The 18,921-nt window shown below is 35.7% G+C and overlaps 1 protein-coding gene across 1 annotated transcript in view; it reads left to right on the top strand.

Annotated features, from left to right (window-relative positions):
• TRHDE (thyrotropin releasing hormone degrading enzyme) overlaps positions 1-18,921 on the top strand; it is a 412,025-nt gene that overhangs the window by 358,948 nt on the left and 34,156 nt on the right. Inside the window, exons 13-15 of the mRNA XM_007195005.2 lie at positions 15,401-15,548; positions 17,422-17,519; positions 17,986-18,093. Coding sequence (XP_007195067.2) covers positions 15,401-15,548; positions 17,422-17,519; positions 17,986-18,093 — 354 coding nt within the window. The remainder of the gene's footprint in view (positions 1-15,400; positions 15,549-17,421; positions 17,520-17,985; positions 18,094-18,921) is intronic.

Here is an 18,921-nt window from a genome sequence, read left to right as displayed (position 1 = left end):
GCGGAACATGTGGTTGCGGAATTCTAGTTCTGGTTCTTCAGCCTTAAGGCTCTCCACATTTGTGTGACACTTTATGGTTTACAAACTACCTATCCATTTCTCTTCTTTTAACCCTCACAATGACCCTGGGAGGTAAATACCATTTCTCCCATTTGTAAAGAAGGAAACCGAGACTAAAAATGTTGCCTTCCTTGATGAAGTTCATTATTCAGCAAATATTTTTAAGCATTTGCAATGTGAAGGTTTTATGATGCATGCTGGGGATACAAAAATAAATAAAACTTAGTCCCTGCTTCAGTTTTTTAACTATTTATTATGAAGAATTTCAAATATATAAAAAACCCTCTAGAGCTATGTACCAAAGCCCCTGTATCCATTGCTCTGCATCAGCAATTATTAACTCATGGTCAGTCTTATTTCATTCATGTCCCCAGCAAAACTTTCATACTATTTTGAAGTAAATTCTAGACATCAAATCATTTCTTCAAAAAAATCTTCATTATGTGTATCTAAAAAATGACATTATTAAACATGATGACCTAAAATTAGTATTTCCTCAATAATATCAAATATTCAGGGGAGTTCCCTGGTGGCCTAATGGTTAGGATCCCAGGCTTTCACTGCCGTGACCCGGGTTCAGTCCCTGGTCAGGGAACTGAGATTCCCCTAAGCTGCACAGTTCGGCCAAAAAAAAAAAAAAAAAAAAAATCAAATACTCAAGAAGTGTTCAAATTTCCAGTTGTCTCATAAATGCCACTTTTTTTTTTTTTTTTACAGTTTGTTTGAATTAGGATTCAAATGATATTACTGCACTGTGGTTGGTTGATATGTTTTTTGATCACTTTTAAACTATTGGTTTTCTTCTTCACCTTTTAAAAAATTCTTTCCAAATTATTTGGTAAAGAATGAGGCTGTTTGTCCTGTATGATTTCCCACAGTTCGGATTTTGCCGATTGCATCCCCACTCTGCATTTCTATGTGTTCCTCTGTCTTCTCTATCACCTATAAATTGGTAATCAAGTCTACAGGCTTAATTTAAGGCCTTTTAGCAAGTTAGCTTCAGAGTTGACTCTATATGAACACATAAAATAAAGAGTAGTCTCTCTTTTTATGATATTTGCAGCTACAGATTCAGTAGATTCAGTGCCTAAATCTATTGTCACTAGAGCTGGCAAATGGTGATTCATTCATTCCTTTTCCGTTTATAAAAGAAATAGCTTTTCAAAGAGAAACTTGCTCTCATTTACTATTTGGTGACCCAGTGATACAGTTCTTAAGGAAAGACGGGATAAATGCTTGATTGTTTCCTTGCATTTTTCAGCATCAAAAATAATGAGCCAGTTCTCTGGCATAATAAGCCAGTTCTCTATGTAGTGACCAATTATTTTGTTCTGTTTTGTTTTTAGTTAAGTATCATTTTAACCTATGGATTTAAGTATGTTTGATAAGTTTAAATCCATTGCCGTTTTTATTCCTATTGCTACTCAGAATGTCTAACATTGGCCAGGAGCTTCTTCAAGTTGGCTGCAGAGCCCGGGTTAAATGGGATGCTATCACTTCGCTCTTGTTAGATGCCCTTTAGATTTCAGTTAGATTTCACTTTCGGTGCCTCTTCTAAAAAATCTTCCCAACTGAGTCATCACTGTCTTGTGCATGACTAGATTACACTCTCGGAAGTGTTTTGTTTTGTTTTGTTTTCAGAATGCCTCCACTTTTTGGACTGTACCTTCTTGCTTAATTTCGTGTCAGTCCAAAATTTAGACCTTAGCTGTACACTTAGAAAATTACATAGGGAATTATAGTAGCCGTATATATGTAGCACTACCTCTGTGGATACCCTGGGGGTGGGATTGCCTTGATTTTGAGATTTCCTGTTGAGATTTTTACCTGAGGTGGGCTATCCAGGCCCAGGAGGTGCCCTACAGTTCTGTCCAGGAAGCGATTTCTCCAGTGCTTCATATGCTTTTATTCAAGTCCTTTGCTCTGCCTTCTAAGCCTGAGTTTAGGACCCCAAATCCCTTTCCATACCCTTAATTTGTCCCTTTCCCATAAGACCTTGAGATGGAAAACATCTTCTGTTGTTTGAAGCAGTTCCTCTTATTTACATTAAAGAATGTAATTTTATGTGAGTACCTCTCCTTTTCTTTTTTAGAACACATTCTAGTGCTCTGTTGTTTTTACCTCTGTCAACAATATTTCTGAAAGCAAAGTGTTGTTGCAATGCGTGCTCTTCACGGTAGGTATGTTGCTCCTAACTGGAGTTAGCCTCTCCAGGCCAGTCTGAACTGTGGATGTTCCTTGACTTACTTGATTAGACTTGATAATGAAGAGGCCCAGGGAATGGGGGGCAGCGGTGAAGAAAGTGGTTTTGGCAAAAGAGACACAAATGACCAAAGTCTAAAAGCTTTATCTATTAAGGCCTCCATTTCAAAGTCACTGTCATGGACCAAATCAGTCTCTCCTTCCACATCTGTTCTCTTATATTATTTTTTCCTCATAAGACCCCCAGAGATTACTCCCATTTGATTTCCCCCATATTCCTATCCTCATTTTTTTAACTAGAAGATGGGAAAAAGAATAAAAAATTACTTCCTAGGCCTTTCGGAATAGTGGTTGAGAATGTCACGGGCTCGGAGCAGGAAGATTGGATTCAAATAACAGCAACATCCTTATTTGCAGTATGACCTTGGAGAGGTTAAGTAATCTTTTTGAGCCTCAGTTTTGATCTGTAACATGAGGATAGTAATGTTGCTAATCTCAGAAGATTGTCACGAGGCTTTAATAACATAGTGTATGTGTAGCACTTGGCCTAGGGACTGGCACATAGGGAGTGCTGACTCTGTGTTGGCCACCACAGTTACTGCCTTTTTTCCTTTGTCTGAGACCAGTGGCTGATTGATGATGCCTGAAAACATGAACTCAGATTTGCCAGGAACCACAATATGTTATAACTAGTAACATGAGAATTCGAATTTGGGTGTTCCATCCAAAGAAAATCATCCAGAATATGTAAAAGCATTGTGCACAAAGATGTTCATAGGTCTGTTACTTAAGATATGAAAAATGTATATACCCAAAATACTCAACAATGGTGAACTGCACGTATCTCCCCAACAGAATAGTCTTAGAACTAATTTGAAAGTAATTATGAGGAATTCCTAATAATATGGAAAATTACTTTAAGTTAAATATATAAACTTACATACAATGTAATAAAATCTATATAAAAGACAAAACTTTGACATAAATGTTAGACAAGAGGAGATATACCCAGTTACTTGGTTTGAGTGATGTTTTTCTCTTTCCTAGTTTCCTATTATTCACACATTTCTCTAAGAAAACAGCCTTATAGGAAGTTAGAAGCTCCACTGATTTATGGACCTTTAGGTTAATGATTTGATATCCTGATGTCAGTAAACTCAAACTCTGCAAAGTCATGCTGTAATTTTTATTCGTCCTACTCCCATGTGGCTCTGTAGAGCATTGGAAAATTTCACTGTCCAGAAAGCAGAATTCCATACGAACTTTAAGCATTGTATTTTCCATGGAAATTATAAGCTACATGGATAATTTTTCTGGTGTTCTTTCAGGCTATTTTCTGTATTTAAATTCTGGAATAAATCTTCTAATTAACTCAAAATGGAATATACAGTTCCCTGTATATACACTATATATTCTTTTAAAATGTGTTCATTGTTTAAATGATTTCTCCATGACCTTCCCATATCATCTGATGCTGTTTTTAGCAATTGAGCAACAACAAATAATACATGGATAAGCTTTTGGAATTTTTTTTTTCTGATACCTGCATAAGAAACTGTTTCTAAAACAAATCGCGTGCATAGCCTACCTTACAAACAAAACAAAACAGAGCATTATGTCTGTTTTCATGTCATCGATTTCACTCAAGAGGTTATATATTTCTCATAAGCATAGTCTGTGTAGTGAGAGAGAGAAGATCAACTGGAAAATCATATTTCACTTCATTCTCATCTTGGAAGACCATGTGGCAATTTGAGTTTGCTCTCTCTTCCAGCTAGAGTCACCCTTTTAGAATATAAATCAGATCATGTCATTTCCCAGCTCAAAAACTTTTGGTGGCTTCCCATCACCTGTAGAAAAATGATCTGAAGCCCTTATTATTTAGAGCCTTCATGATCTGGCACCACCAACCTCTGCAAACTCAGGCCCTACTATTTGTCTCAGGCTTATTCCACTTCAGCCACAAAGTCCCTTTCATTATCTTTCAAGATCCCAAATTTGTTCCTGTCTCAGGACTTTTGAACTTGCTGTTTCCTCAGTCAGAATTCGCCTCCTGCCAGATTCACTTAGCCTGTTCTCTCACTTCATGCAGGTGTCTTCAGGGAGGCCTTTCCCTAAACACCCGATTTAAATTGTTCCCCCATAAATCTCCTTTCCCTAATATTGCTTCATTTCCCTTCATAGCCCTGAGATTTTATTAGCTGTTTATTTGCGCTTCTGGTCTAAGGGTGATGAGTGCTGTGATCATGACATGTAAACAGATGTTAAAGAAAGGGAGAAAGAAAGCCTTTAACCCTATTTCAAATGGGATTTGTGGAGGCAGACTCATGCAGGGGAACCAGTGGGAGCTTTCTTGTCAGTTCTGGCTTTGAATTCCATCCCTATCGCTTATTAGCCAGGTGAGCTCAGCAAGGTGCTTCTCTTCTGTAAACTTTAGCTTCTTTATTTAAAAAAAAAAGGCATAATAGTACTGATCTTGAAGCTTTTAAGGATGATAAACTGAAACAAACATGTCATTCCATAACAACGCATTGTAGGTGGAATACAGTAATTCCTCAATATAGCTTATACTAATTGATAGTTTTCTAAAAAATAAAATTAAATAAATTAGTTGACTTTGGTTGTAAAGCTAAGGACTTTTTCATTTTTGGGGAAAATAGCTAACATCTGTTGACTTTTCCAACTAAAGGCCAAACATTGACTTTGCTTCTTAACATTACTGAGTGCCTAGAGGACCCTCGGAATTTAGATCATGGCTGATTTCTTGAGAAATTATGTTGGGACATGAAGAAACAAGTTTGTGTGTGGAGAAAAAAGGATGGTTGTGATGGTGGTAGTGGAACTATACAAGTTGCAAAAATTATTTCTGGATGCTTTATTTTTAATTATTAAATGCTTACAGAAAGAGGGAACTTAGAGATCACGTAATTCACTCTTGTCAATTTACTGACCAGGAGAAAGAGATTTCCAAGCCCTCCCTCAATTTATTTAAATACATGGTATAAAATAACACATAAAGGAGAGTAGGAGAGTTATTTATTAATCAGAGAAATAAAGTATAGAGATGTTGTGTAATGCCTCTGCTTTCTCACTGGCTATAAAGCTATTTTACTTTATTATAGGCTAACTTATTCAAAGCTATTGGCTAGTTAGCAATGGCCTTCTTGTCTTCTGTCATGTGTATCATTAATAAACAAGATGAGCAAAAATACTACAAAGATCACTCCAATAGAATTTTTCCATCCTTCTGGTATTGTTTAACCTTAGAAAATGCTTAATTTAAAAAATATGGTTCTGTTTAAGTTTTAATATATTTGTAAAACGTGCTTGTTTTTAAGAACTGACATTATTACCATAATTTAATTTAGTTTTGAGGAACATTTATTGAGTGCCTATTTTTTAAAATTTTATTATTATATTTTTATACAGCAGGTTCTTATTAGTTTTTGATTTTATACATATTAGTGTATATATGTCAATCCCAACCTCCCAATTCATCCCACCTTCCCCCCCACTGCCGCTAACTTTCCCCCCTTGGTGTCCATACGTTTGTTCTCTACATCTATGTCTCTATTTCTGCATTGCAAACTGGTTCACCTGTACCATTTTTCTAGATTCCACATACATACGTTAATATACGATAATTTTTTCCTGTTTCTGACTTACTTCACTCTGTATGACAGTCTCTAGGTCCATCCACGTCTCTACAAATGACCCAATTTCGTTCCTTGTTATGGCTGAGTAATATTCCATTGTATATGTGTACCACATCTTCTTTATCCATTCATCTGTTGATGGGCACTTAGGTTCCATGACCTGGCTATTGTAAATAGCACTGCAATGAACATTAGGGTGCATGTGTCTTTTTGAATTATGGTTTTCTTTGGGTATATGCCCACTAGTGAGATTGCTGGGTCATATGGTAATTCTATTTTTAGTTTTCTAAGGAACCTCCATACTGTTATGCATAGTGGCTGTATCAATTTACATTCCCACAAACAGTGCAAGAGGGTTCCCTTTTCTCCACACCCTCTCCAGCATTTGTTGTTTGTAGATTTTCTGATGATGCCCATTCTAGCTGGTGTGAGGTGATACCTCACTGTAGTTTTGATTTGCATTTATCTAATAATTAGTGATGTTGAGCAGCTTTTAATGTGCCTCTTGGACATCTGTACGTCTTCTTTGGAGAAATGTCTATTTAGGTCTTCTGCCCATTTTTGGATTGGGTTGTTTGTTTTTTTGATATTGAGCTACATGAGCTACTTATATATTTTGGAGATTAATCCTTTGTCTGTTGATTCGTTTGCAGATATTTTCTCCCATTCTGAGGGCTGTCTTTTCATCTTGTTTATAGTTTCCTTTGCTGTGCAAAAGCTTTTAAGTTGCATTAGGTCCCATTTGTTTATTTTTGTTTTTATTTCCATTACTCTAGGAGGTGGTTTCAAAACAATCTTGCTATCATTTATGTCATAGCGTGTTCTTCCTATGTTTTCCTCTAAGAGTTTGATAGTGTCTGGTCTTACATTTAGGTCTTTAATCCATTTTTTTTTTCTTTAATCCATTTTGAGTTTATTTTTGTGTATGGTGTTAGGGAGTGTTCTAATTTCATTCTTTTACATTTAGCTGTCCAGTTTTCCCAGCAACACTTATTGAAGAGACTGTCTTTTCTCCATTGTATATCCTTGCCTCCTTTGTCATAGATTAGTTGACCATAGGTGCGTGGGTTTACCTCTGGGCTTTCTAACCTATTCCATTGATCTATATTTCTGTTTTTGTGCCAGTACCATATTGTCTTGATTACTATAGCTTTGTAGTAGAGTATGAAGTCAGGGATTCTGATTCCCCCAGCTCTTGTTTTTTTCCCTGAAAATTGCTTTGGCTATTCGGGGTCTTTTGTGTCTCCATACAAATTTTAAGATTTTTTATTCTAGTTCTGTAAAAAATGCCACTGGTAATTTGATAGGGATTGCATTGAATCTGTAGATTGCTTTGGGTAGAATAGTCGTTTTCACAATATTGATTCTTCCAATCCAATAACATGATATATCCCTCCATCTGTTTGCATCATCTTAGATTTCTTTCATCAGTGTTTTATAGTTTTCTGAGTACAGGTCTTTTACCTCCTTAGGTAGGTTTATTCCTAGGTATTTTATTCTTTTTGTTACAATGGTGGATGGGATTGTTTCCTTAATTTATCTTTCGTTGGTTATTGGAATGCAAGGGATTTCTGTGCCTTAATTTTGTATCCTGCAACTTTACCAAATTCATTGATTAGCTCTAGTAGTTTTCTGGTGGCATCTTAAGGATTATCTATATATATAGTATCATGCCATCTGCAAACAGTGAGAGTTTTACTTCTTTTCCAGTTTGGGTTCCTTTTATTTCTTTTTCTTCTCTGATTGCTGTGGCTAAGACTTCCAAAACTATGTTGAATAATAGTGGCGAGAGTGGACATCCTTGTCTTGTTCCTGATCTTAGAGGAAATGCTTTCAGTTTTTCACCATTGAGAAGGATGTTTGCTGTGGGTTTGTCATATATGGCCTTTATTATGTTGAGGTAGGTTCACTCTATGCCCAGTTTCTGGAGAGTTTTTATCATAAATGGGTGTTGAATTTTGTCAAGAGCTTTTTCTGCATCTATCAAGATGATCATATGGTTTTTATTTTTCAATTTGTTAATATGGTGTATCACATTGATTGATTTGCATATATTGAAGAATCCTTGCATCCCTGGGATAAATCCCACTTGATCATGGTATATAATCCTTTTAATGTGTTGTTGGATTCTGTTTGCTAGTATTTTGTTGAGGATTTTTGTATCTATATTCAACAGTGATATTGGTCTGTAAGTTTCTTTTTTTGTAATATATTTGTCTGGTTTTGGTATCAGGGTGATGGCCTCGTAGGATGAGTTTGGGAGTGTTCCTCCCTCTGCTATATTTTGGAAGAGTTTGAGAAGGATTGGTGTTAGCTCTTGTCTAAATGTTTGATAGAATTTACCTGTGAAGCCATCTGGTCCTGGATTTTGTTTGTTGGAAAATTTTTAATCACAATTTCAATATCATTACTTGTGACTGGTCTGTTCATATTTTCTACTTCTTCCTGGTTCAGTCTTGGAAGGTTGTACCTTTCTAAGAATTTGTCCGTTTCTTCCAGGTTGTCCATTTTATTGGCATAGAGTTGCATATAGTAATCTCTTATGATGCTTTGTGTTTCTGCAGTGTCCGTTGTAACTTCTCGTTTTCCATTTCTAATTTTATTGATTTGAGTCCTCTCCCCCTTTTTCTTGATGAGTCTGGCTAAAGTTTTATCAATTTTGTTTATCTTCTCAAATAACAAGCTTTTAGTTTTATTGATCCTAGCTATTGTTTTTTTTGTTTCTAGTTCATTTATTTCTGCTCTGATCTTTATGATTTCTTCCCTTCTACTAACTTTGGGTTTTGTTTGTTCTTCTTTCTCTAGTTCCTTTAGGTGTAAGGTTAGATTGTTTGTTTGAGATTTTTCTGGTTTCTTGAGATAGGACTGTATTTCTGTAAACTTCCCTCTTAGAACTGCTTTTGCTGCATCCCATAGGTTTTGGATAGGTCGTGTTTCCATTGTCATTTGTTTCTAGATATTTTTTGATTTCCTCTTTGTTTTCTTCAGTGATCTCTTGGTTTTTTAGTAACGTATTGTTTAGCCACCATGTGTTTGTGTTTTTTACGTCTTTTTCCCTCTAATTGATTTCTAATCTCATAGAGTTGTGGTTGGAAAAGATGCCTGATATGATTTCAATTTTCTTAAATTTACCGAGGCTATTTCTTTTCCCATGTTAGGGAAGTTTTCGACTATAATCTCTTCAAATATTTTCTCAGGTCCTTTCTCTCTCTCTTCTCCTTCTGGGACCCCTATAATGGGAATGTTGGTGCGTTTACTGTTGTCCCAGAGGGCTCTTAGGTGGTCTTCATTTCTTTTCATTCCTTTTTTTAAATTCTGTTCTGTGGCAGTGATTTCCACCATTCTATCTTCCAGGTCACTTATCCATTCTTCTGCCTCAGTTATTCTGCTATTGATTCCTTCTAGTATATTTTTCATTTCAGTTATTGTATTGTTCATCTCTGTTTGTTTGTTCTTTAATTCTTCTAGGTCAATGTTAAACATCTCTTGCCTCTTCTTGATCTTTGCCTCCATTCTTTTTCTGAACTCCTGGATCATCTTCACCATCATTATTCTGAATATTTTTTTCTGGAAGGTTGCCTCTCTCCACTTCATTTAGTTGTTTTTCTGGGGTTTTATCTTGTTCCTTCATCTGGTACATAGCCCTCTGCCTTTTCATCTTGTCTATCTTTCTGTGAATGTGGTTTTTGTTCCACAGGCTGCAGGATTGTAGTTCTTCTTGCTTCTGCTGTCTGCCCTCTGGTGGATGAGGCTATCTAAGAGGCTTGTGCAAGCCTCCTAATGGGAGGGACTGGTGGTGGGTAGAGCTGGCTGTTGCTCTGGTGGGCAGAGCTCAGTAAAACTTTAATCTGCTTGTCTGCTGATGGGTGGGGCTGAGTTCCCTCCCTGTTGATCATTTGGCTTGAGGTGACCCAGCACTGGAGCCTACAGGACCTTTGGTGGGCTAATGGTGGACTCTGGGATGGCTCACGCCAAGGAGTACTTCCCAAAACTTCTGCTGCCAGGGTCATTGTCCCCGTGGTGAGCCACAGCCACCCCCCACCTCTGCAGGAGACCCTCCAATACTAGCAGGTAGGTCTGGTTCAGTCTCCTATGGGGTCACTGCTCCTTCCCCCAGGTCCTGATGCGCACACTCCAAGAGTGGAGTCTCTGTTTGCCCCAGACCTGTTGAAGTCCTGCAATCAAATCCTGCTAGCCTTCAAAGTCTGATTCTCTGGGAACTCCTCCTCCCCCTGTCAGACCCCCATGTTGGGAAGCCTGACGTGGGGCTCAGAACCTTCCCTTCAGTGGGTGGACTTCTGTGGTATAAGTGTTCTCCAGTTTGTGAGTCACCCACCCAGCAGTTATGGGATTTGATTTTATTGTGATTGAGCCCCTCCTACCATCTCGCTGTGGCTTCTCCTTTGTCTTTGGATGAAGGGTATCTTTTTTGGTGAGTTCCATCATCCTGTTGATGATTGTTCAGCAGTTAGTTATGATTCTGGTGCTCTCGCAAGAGAGAGTGAGCGTACGTCCTTCTACTCTGCCATCTTGAACTTACAATATTGAGTGCCTATTTTGAACTAGATTCTGCAGTAGGCTATGGGGATAAAAAGATGGGTAAAAAGAATGCTTCATTTCCTTACAGATCTAAGTCCAGTGAGTGAGAAAGATAGTATCATGATAAAATTCTGATTAATATCATGATATTTATTATGAATACGGGTGTTATGTGAGGTCAGAAAATAGGTGCCTAAGTCAGTTTTGGGAGAGGGCTTCCTGGAAGAAAAGCAACAGGAGGACAGGGGACTATGAGACTCCTTTTTGTACAACTTCATGTTTGTAATTTTGTGGTGCTGCAAGTAAGTATAGCCGTCCCTTGGTATCCTTCAGGGACTGGTTTCAGGAACCCCCACAAATACGAAAATCCTCCAGTGCTCAGGTCCCTTATATAAAATGGCATAGTATTTGCATATAACCTGCGTACATCATCCAGGATACTTTAAATCATCTCTAGATTAATACTTATAATACCAAATACAATGTAAATATTATGTAAGTGTTTGTCAGTATGCAGCAAATTCAAGTTTTGCCTTTTGGAACTTTCTGTAATTTTGGCATTTTTTTTCCCAAATATTTTTTATCTACAGTTGGTTGAATCCACTGATGCAGAACCCGTGGATGTGGAGGGCCAACTGTAACTTCCTTTTTTCACCTCTGCTGCAGGCAACAGTTGCCAGTGCCTGAATCATATCTTTATTTTCTCTAAGAAATGACCAAATGGACCCATGGTTGACACAGATAACTCTCCTGTGTAGTTTCCTCTTTATTCTATGGTACTCTGAGGACTAGTGGAATTTTCAATCTCCACCATAGGATCTTCCCACAAAGAGCACATTAAAGTCTTTTAATAATGAATAACAAAGAATAATAGATAAAATAGTAAACTTCTTAATTAAGCATTTCAGTAATTGCTTTAAAAATCTATGCCCTAAGGGACAGTTACAGTATCTTCTCCATATAGGGTGAAATAATGTAGTAGGCTATTTGTTGGCTTTAAATGAATATTCAATTAATGAAAACTGGAATATGATGCTCTGAAAAGTCTGAAGATTGTGCTTTTTATTTTTTCCTAAGTTTCAAGCACCCAGAAACCAATGGCTTTTAAAGAAAATTCATGGTAAAATAGGTTATTTGTGTACATGCCACCCATCATAGTAGATTTAAGAGCTAACATTCACAGGAATTCAGAGCAGCTTTTAAAAAGTAGTTTTGGATCTTAGGTGAAAACAAAGCCAGCTAAGATCAGTGCACTTTAACATCAGTTAATATAGTCTGGTTTTAATCTCCTTCTTATAAAAATATTCTCTTGTATGCCTAAAAATATATTTCATTGCAAGCTCCCGTAAATTAGAGAAGGAGGAGGGGAGGGTATGTGTGTTGGGGGGCAGGGATGGGAGGAAGAACTGTATAGGTGCATATAGGCAATCTTTTATCCATTTATTAAACTTTCCTCATTTGCTTCTCTTCTCCATTGTCTTTTCTTGATTCCTAACTCATTTCTTATGCCAAGCCCCACCTCAACAGTAGAGAATATAAATATCATCTACAATTTCTTCCTAAAAGATTAATAAAACACATTTAGTTATACATGAAATATTCTTTAAATTTGCTAATTCCACACCCCCCCCCCCCCATTTTTTAACAACATTTCCCTGTGATGATGCAAATTTAAGGAAACTGCATTTCAGCATCAGGCCCCTAAGTGTGCTCCCTTCTGGGCTGATTACTTTGAGCTAATGTCATGTTCCATTCACTGGGATTCCACACACTTCCCCTATATTGATTACTTTATCAGTAGTAGTAATCACAGATATCATTACCAGCCAATTACACAAACACATATCTAAACTAGGTAACTTATTCACCAACATTATCTCTTACAAGTCTTAATTTTGTAATGAAGCTGATTATCCTATTATCCAATTGAGTATAGCTACATATTTTGATTTAGTAGGCTAAATGCAAGTATATTGAATTATATAGTAGATGATTACTTACATATGTTTGTAACAGCGCAAAATGAGGGCAATTTGAGTGTAATCTGTTTCTTATTCTATTTGAGGACTGCATTAGAGAAGCTAACTGCTTTAAAAAAAAATAGACCCAAACATATATTTGGATCAAAAACAATAGAAGTGTATTGCCTGCTCACACAACAGAACTGGGTGTGAGAACTGGTACTTGGGGATGCAGTCATCCAGAGACCCAGGTGGTTTCTGACATGTTCAATACAAGAGTTCAATACAAGGTCACCCTGGAAGATTCATTTTAGGGAAAAAGAACATGGAGGAGCTAATGAAAGATGTCTATGAGCTGACCTTGACAGTGAGGAACTCTTATATTCTACAGGCTAGGGCTTAGTCACGTGACCACACATAACTACCAAGGGAATAGTAATTATACTCTATTCCAGGAAGTAGAGGAGAACATGGATTTTGGTGAGCAGTTAGCAATTTTTGGCATAAGCACTCAAAACAGAACCTGCTCCATTTCTTCATTTAATGAATACTTTTCTTTACTTGTCTTGTCATTATTTGGAATATCTATTAGGCTTGCTTTGCTTTAATTTTCTAACACTGTGTCAGATGACCTGTAAAACCTAGATCCAAGCTCTGACTCTTAGAAGATTTGCACATAACATATCAAACAATTGAAGAGTGGGGAATATAAAAATTATAAGGTTTTTTTTTCAAAATTTTAAACAAATACATTATGACCATATTGTGGTAATAATTTTTTCAGCAGGCTAAATTATAGATAAGTAGGTTAGAGTAAAAGGATTTTGGAGCTAAAAAAGATATCTCCTAGTTCAACCCTCTTATTTCACAGATAAAGAATGTGGGGCTTGGAGAGATGAATTTGTTTAATTGTTCAGGAGGCACTCATGGTTCCAGGCTCGTCCTCAGTTTCATGCTCTTTCTTGGGTCCAAGTCTCTTTTCATAACATTATTTGTCATACTTTTAAATTTGTAGTCATATTTCTCACAAAAAATAAGTCATTGAAAGATGTCCATCCGTGTATAGAGAAGAAGTGAAACATAAAAAATTGTAACTGACATAAGGTAGTATGTTTAAATCTGTGAGAAAATAGACCCAAACACCTTTCTTGATTTTCCAAACTTATTTGAAGGGCCCTAATAAATTAGCTACATACTAAAGGTTCTTTTTTTTTAATACCTTATTTTTCTTGTTTCCTTAACAAAAGAATAATGGCTTCAACTCTAAAATTATATAATCCATGGCATGGGGATTACACAATTTTAAGGGAGGCAAATTTATGATCACCATGCTAAAGAATATCTAGAATTAAAAGTTCAGGGGAAACAAATTATGAAACCTGAAATACTGGAAGCTGTGTTACTTTTAAGGAAAAAAACCAAATCATTACTTTTAAAACCCTTGTAAGCAAAATTTAACTGATTTATTATGGTGCTACATTAGCAAAAATAAGAAGTTTCTTATTTAATTGTTGCTGCCTTAGCCTAATTTCATGCTATTTCTGCAAGGATGTATAAAATGGAAACTGTACAAGAAAAGTGGCACACATCTAGGTGGAGTCCAAATCATACAAACTCTAGGAAATTTTGTGGAAATGTAGAAATTTGGGGTGATTTTCATCATTCTTATTTATGTCAGACATTAACTGTGGTTGATCTTATACCAGGAGTGAACCAAAATCATTAGAGTGATGCTCGTTCATTTATTAAATCCAATAATCTTCAGAATTGGTTTGTATTATGAACATTATAAACACAGCCTGCAAGTTAATATTTGTCTTTAGAGTAGTTTTTGCTTATCACACAAGTAAAGACTAAATAATCTGGCAAACTTGTTCGAAATGAAGATGAGAAAAGGCTTTGCTCTCTCCCTGTCCACATTCTACCAAACACAAATAAAAAGGTCCATCTAATTTTGTGATGCCACAAAGAATAATGGTGTGAAATGTAGGTAAAGAAGATAACCAGTCTTTGGTTGCTTTCATATTTACCTATCTCCTGTGTTAAAAGTCTGCATTCAGTTGATTATTAATGTAAAAAAAATTCAGCAAAATACATAGTATCAGGGACATCAAGGCTAAGGCCATCTTTTAATGTACTGGGTACTGTCATTTATATTGCTTTGATTTGCAAGGATTTTATTTGCAATCTACTGTAGATTTTATATGTAATCACTTCTTTTTGGATCCTTTTTTGGATATACCCTCTTTAAATGTGGACAGCATGTGTTCAGATAGCTTTAAAAAGCTACAGTTTCATATTTTCCAAAGAATCTGACATTGGTCCCCACAGTGACACAGCATCTATTGAAAATAATAAATGGGAAGAGTCTATTTCTTTAACATTTTTGTAATTTGGACTTAAAATCTAACTCTGATCTTCATAGGTGTTATAGAAAGCATTTATTTTTTTAAACAGGAAGGTTTGAAGAATGCTTGTATGGTAATGTAACATAGATACAGTCAAAACTGTAAATTGCTATTTTAATTTGATTGTCCTTTTGAAAACAACCTGGATTAAATATCATTATACAGAGCTACATGAAAAGTAAAGAGAATGCATTGAGAAACCAGAATTTCATTTCAGTAATCAATTATTTTCAGTTACTTGTGACTGCTGAAATGTTTCCGTGAAGGAAAATACCCAGAGTTGATTTATTCAAATTCCACAATTCTTTCCTTTTTAAAAACATGCATTCTGATATTTTTGTGTTCATTCAAATTTTTAACTCTCCAACTCTGTATATATTAAGGGACATTGGCATCCTAAGTAGGACTATATTTAAAAAGTGAGTAATTTTATTTTTATAGTACCGAGTATGGCTTCTTTATACTGTGATGAATCTTGCCTTCTGCCTTTTATTTGCATAAGTAAAATCTTCATTTTTGCATCATCATGTATCTTTTCTGCATATAATTAACATTAACTTTTTTGACTGTGCAGAGCTGGCTATTTGCCTCAGAATATTCCCCTGGAGATTATCAGATACCTGTCCGAGGAGAAGGATTTTCTTCCTTGGCACGCCGCCAGCCGAGCTCTTTATCCTCTAGATAAATTACTGGACCGCGTGGAGAAATACAATGTCTTCAATGTAAAAAGATATATTTTCTTCTTTCTTATTTTCAGAAGATAATCTGTTTTCTCATTATCTACTATATTCAACTGATCCTGGGTTATTTTAGTTCCTTCTAATTTGTGCTATTTTTGTCCTGATCTTCTGTGCAACACTAGTGGCAAATTCTTGAAGAAGAAATGTAATACATGCTACTTTTTGTTCTAGCCTAAAAGTGTCAATTAAGCTTAAATGCCTCAGAATTTAAGAACAAATACACATGGCACCTCCTTAAAGTTCAAACTTACTTCCCTAGAGTTAAAGGGCTCTGTGTTCGCAAAGGACTTAACCTGGGGAGAGGGATACAAAGACCTTCACAGAATATAGACGGTTTCAGTAAAGATTCTTAGTCATTATTTTTAACCAAAAGGGCATAGTAAATTCAATTCACTTCCTTAATTAACAAGGATAAGATCAACATTGAGGCAAAAGCCCATTCATAATTGGGTCCAAGGGGATATAGGAGAGCAAACAACAGATAATCCAAATAGACCTGAAGACATGACAAACATTCCAAACTGTTACCTGACCAGATTTTCTAAGCTTGAAGGCTGGAAAACCAGAATTGCACGGCTGACACCACCTAATCTAATGTAATAATCATTTTGAATAAGATTAGGATTAAGTACTGCTAATGAGCTTTTGATTCCAAAATTTCTTATCACCGGTGAAGCTTTGCATATGAGAATATGTCTCTGTAACTCCCGTCACCTTTGGGCACTATTTATTTCCTTTTAGTTATTTTAAGACTCTGACCTATGTCTTATAAAATCATCCTAATTTATGACATACTGGCTCTGCTAATTAACCTACGCATTTGGAATGACTCGAGACTAGATTGCTGTGACATGAAATCTGTTTATTAGAGCCATCTAAACTGTGTGATGTCCGTAAGAGTTGCTTCTTTCTATTTTATCCTAAACCTACATGAAAGCACCTCTGTTTTAATATTTTTTTAAATGGGAATAATCCTGGCTTGACTGTTCATTGTTGTTAGTTTTGTCTAAGCCCTTGAAACAGACATGCGTGGAAATGTATCATTACAGTTATGGTATAATTTTTATCGGCTGGAGAAGGACTTATTACTCTTCTCTTTTCTTCTTAACACAGAGACACTGCAATATTAAACTTATGTAAAGTAAAATACATTTTTGTATATATTTGTACTTTAGAAGAGTATATCATGTCAGACACCTCATTTTCAATAAAAGTTAAGAATTGCTTTTACTGTAATTTCAGTGCTTTCGTTCCATTGACAGAATCCAAGGACCACATTAAAGTGAGGAGAGCATATCTTACCTGGCTACTGATATTTAAATATATCATTAGATGAATGGATTTTGACTTTGAAATACCACATCATTTTACTAAAGAGTGTTCTGTGTACGTCAGGTTCAAAAGGCTAGGCTATTGACTCGGCTTATAGAACAGTTTTGCATTAAATATGGTCTATTGACATAAAACACATAAATATTAGGTGCTCATTTTCATAAACTATATCTACATACATTTGTATATATGTATGTATGGATTCATTATCAATATTCCTCACTTTCCTTGTTCTGCTACAAAAATTATCATCTCAAATATTTAATAGTGCAAATTACTTAATTGTTCAGTAGGAAGTAAAGAGTAGACTTCCGTCATTGCAACTGTATTTTACACTAATTTTCTATATTTGACATATCAAGTTGAATAAAATTATAATAGAGCATTACCATGCCCATAATGTTACTGATATTTCAAAGTTGGTTCATTTAGAAAATATTTTAATTTTACTGTATAATTTTAATTGTCAGCATGGAGCGATTTGAAAATGATATTATCTTTATTTCTCCTACCCCCCATTTAGGAATATATTTTAAAGCAAGTTGCAGCAACGTACATCAAGCTTGGTTGGCCAAAAAGAAATTTTAATGGATCTCTTGTTCAAGCAGCCTACCAACATGAGTATGGTTTTATTTTCTTATTTGCTTTTTTCCCCCAGAACTGTACAGTAATACACCACTAAAACCATTGTGACTTTAGCAGCATGAGACGATCTTTCTTTCATTCTGCATCTTTCGTTTCCCTCTCCTGGGAGGACTTCTGATGGGCAGCACAGTTTCCACCACCTGGTACTGAGAACAAAGGCTTTTCTTTGCCATGTTTTAATTTAAGATCTGCCTCTATTGGTAAAGTTGAGATCTGAACCCATACCCCTCACTATAGTACTGTTTCCAGAGAAGACTTCTTTATGTATAACTTATACCCTGCTTAGTTATCTCTTGCTCAGCAAAATGGAATTTCCATATCTGAAAATTAATTTTGTGCTAATTATTTACTTATCTACTGCAATGTAGTGTAACGAGTTTCCTTTTCTCTCTAGATATTAACACTGTTTGTTAATTTTTCTTTTCCTTTTGATGATACCCAGAGAGCTACGTAGAGAAGTTATAATGCTAGCATGTAGTTTTGGCAACAAGCACTGTCACCAACAGGCATCAACGCTTATTTCAGATTGGATTTCCAGCAACAGAAACAGGTAAGTTGAACCAAATCCTGTATTTCTGATATGATTCATACTGCTTTCAGATTCTCAGTGGACACATTCCATTTATCAACTGGAGAAAAACAAGACAAGAAAAAAACACTGCAAAACTTTGTTTCAGGTTCACAGCTTACAAAGCAGCAGCATGAAAGCCACAATACACGTATCTTTGGAATGTTTTATGTAGTTTTAAACTACCTTTCTTAATCCAGACTTATTCTTCAAATATAGGATGTCACCTTATTTTAAATTTTGATAGCTTTGCTATCCCATGAGAACAAAATAATTAAATTTAGGTCAGACTCTAAGGTTCTTTAGAAAGGTTGCGGTATTTATTTATAAAACAACTGTGAGCATTTGATATAAATGAAGTAGCATAGCAAATGTTAACATTAAAAACTAAATACAAAAAGGTTATGAAAAACCTTTACTCTTTTAGTGACCCTTGACAGAAACCTTAAACTTGTATCTTGGAATTTCACCATACAGTATGTTAATACATAATGTGAGGTTAAAAATATTTAATAGTATTATTTTTGATTTAAATATTATACTAAATGTCAGTTGTTAATGTTAATGAAAAGAATATTAAGTGTATAAAGTAATCAAAGATCGGTGATCTTCTCACTATAGTTTTCTAAACCTTTTTAGGTGTCTTTGAATTTCCAAGGATCATTGTATTCTATTTCTTTTTATGCTTTGGGCAATTTATAATCACTCCTCTCCAGTCTTTGGCCACCGTGTTAAAGAGAGTCCCATCAGAGAATGAGGAGCTAGGGAACAATTTGTTCAGATGATTCTATTTTACGTGCTACAGGGGGC

The sequence above is a fragment of the Balaenoptera acutorostrata genome, chromosome 11, assembly GCF_949987535.1.
Source record: "Balaenoptera acutorostrata chromosome 11, mBalAcu1.1, whole genome shotgun sequence".
In the NCBI taxonomy this organism is placed as follows: domain Eukaryota; kingdom Metazoa; phylum Chordata; class Mammalia; order Artiodactyla; family Balaenopteridae; genus Balaenoptera; species Balaenoptera acutorostrata.
This window is presented reverse-complemented; position numbering and strand designations above follow the sequence as displayed.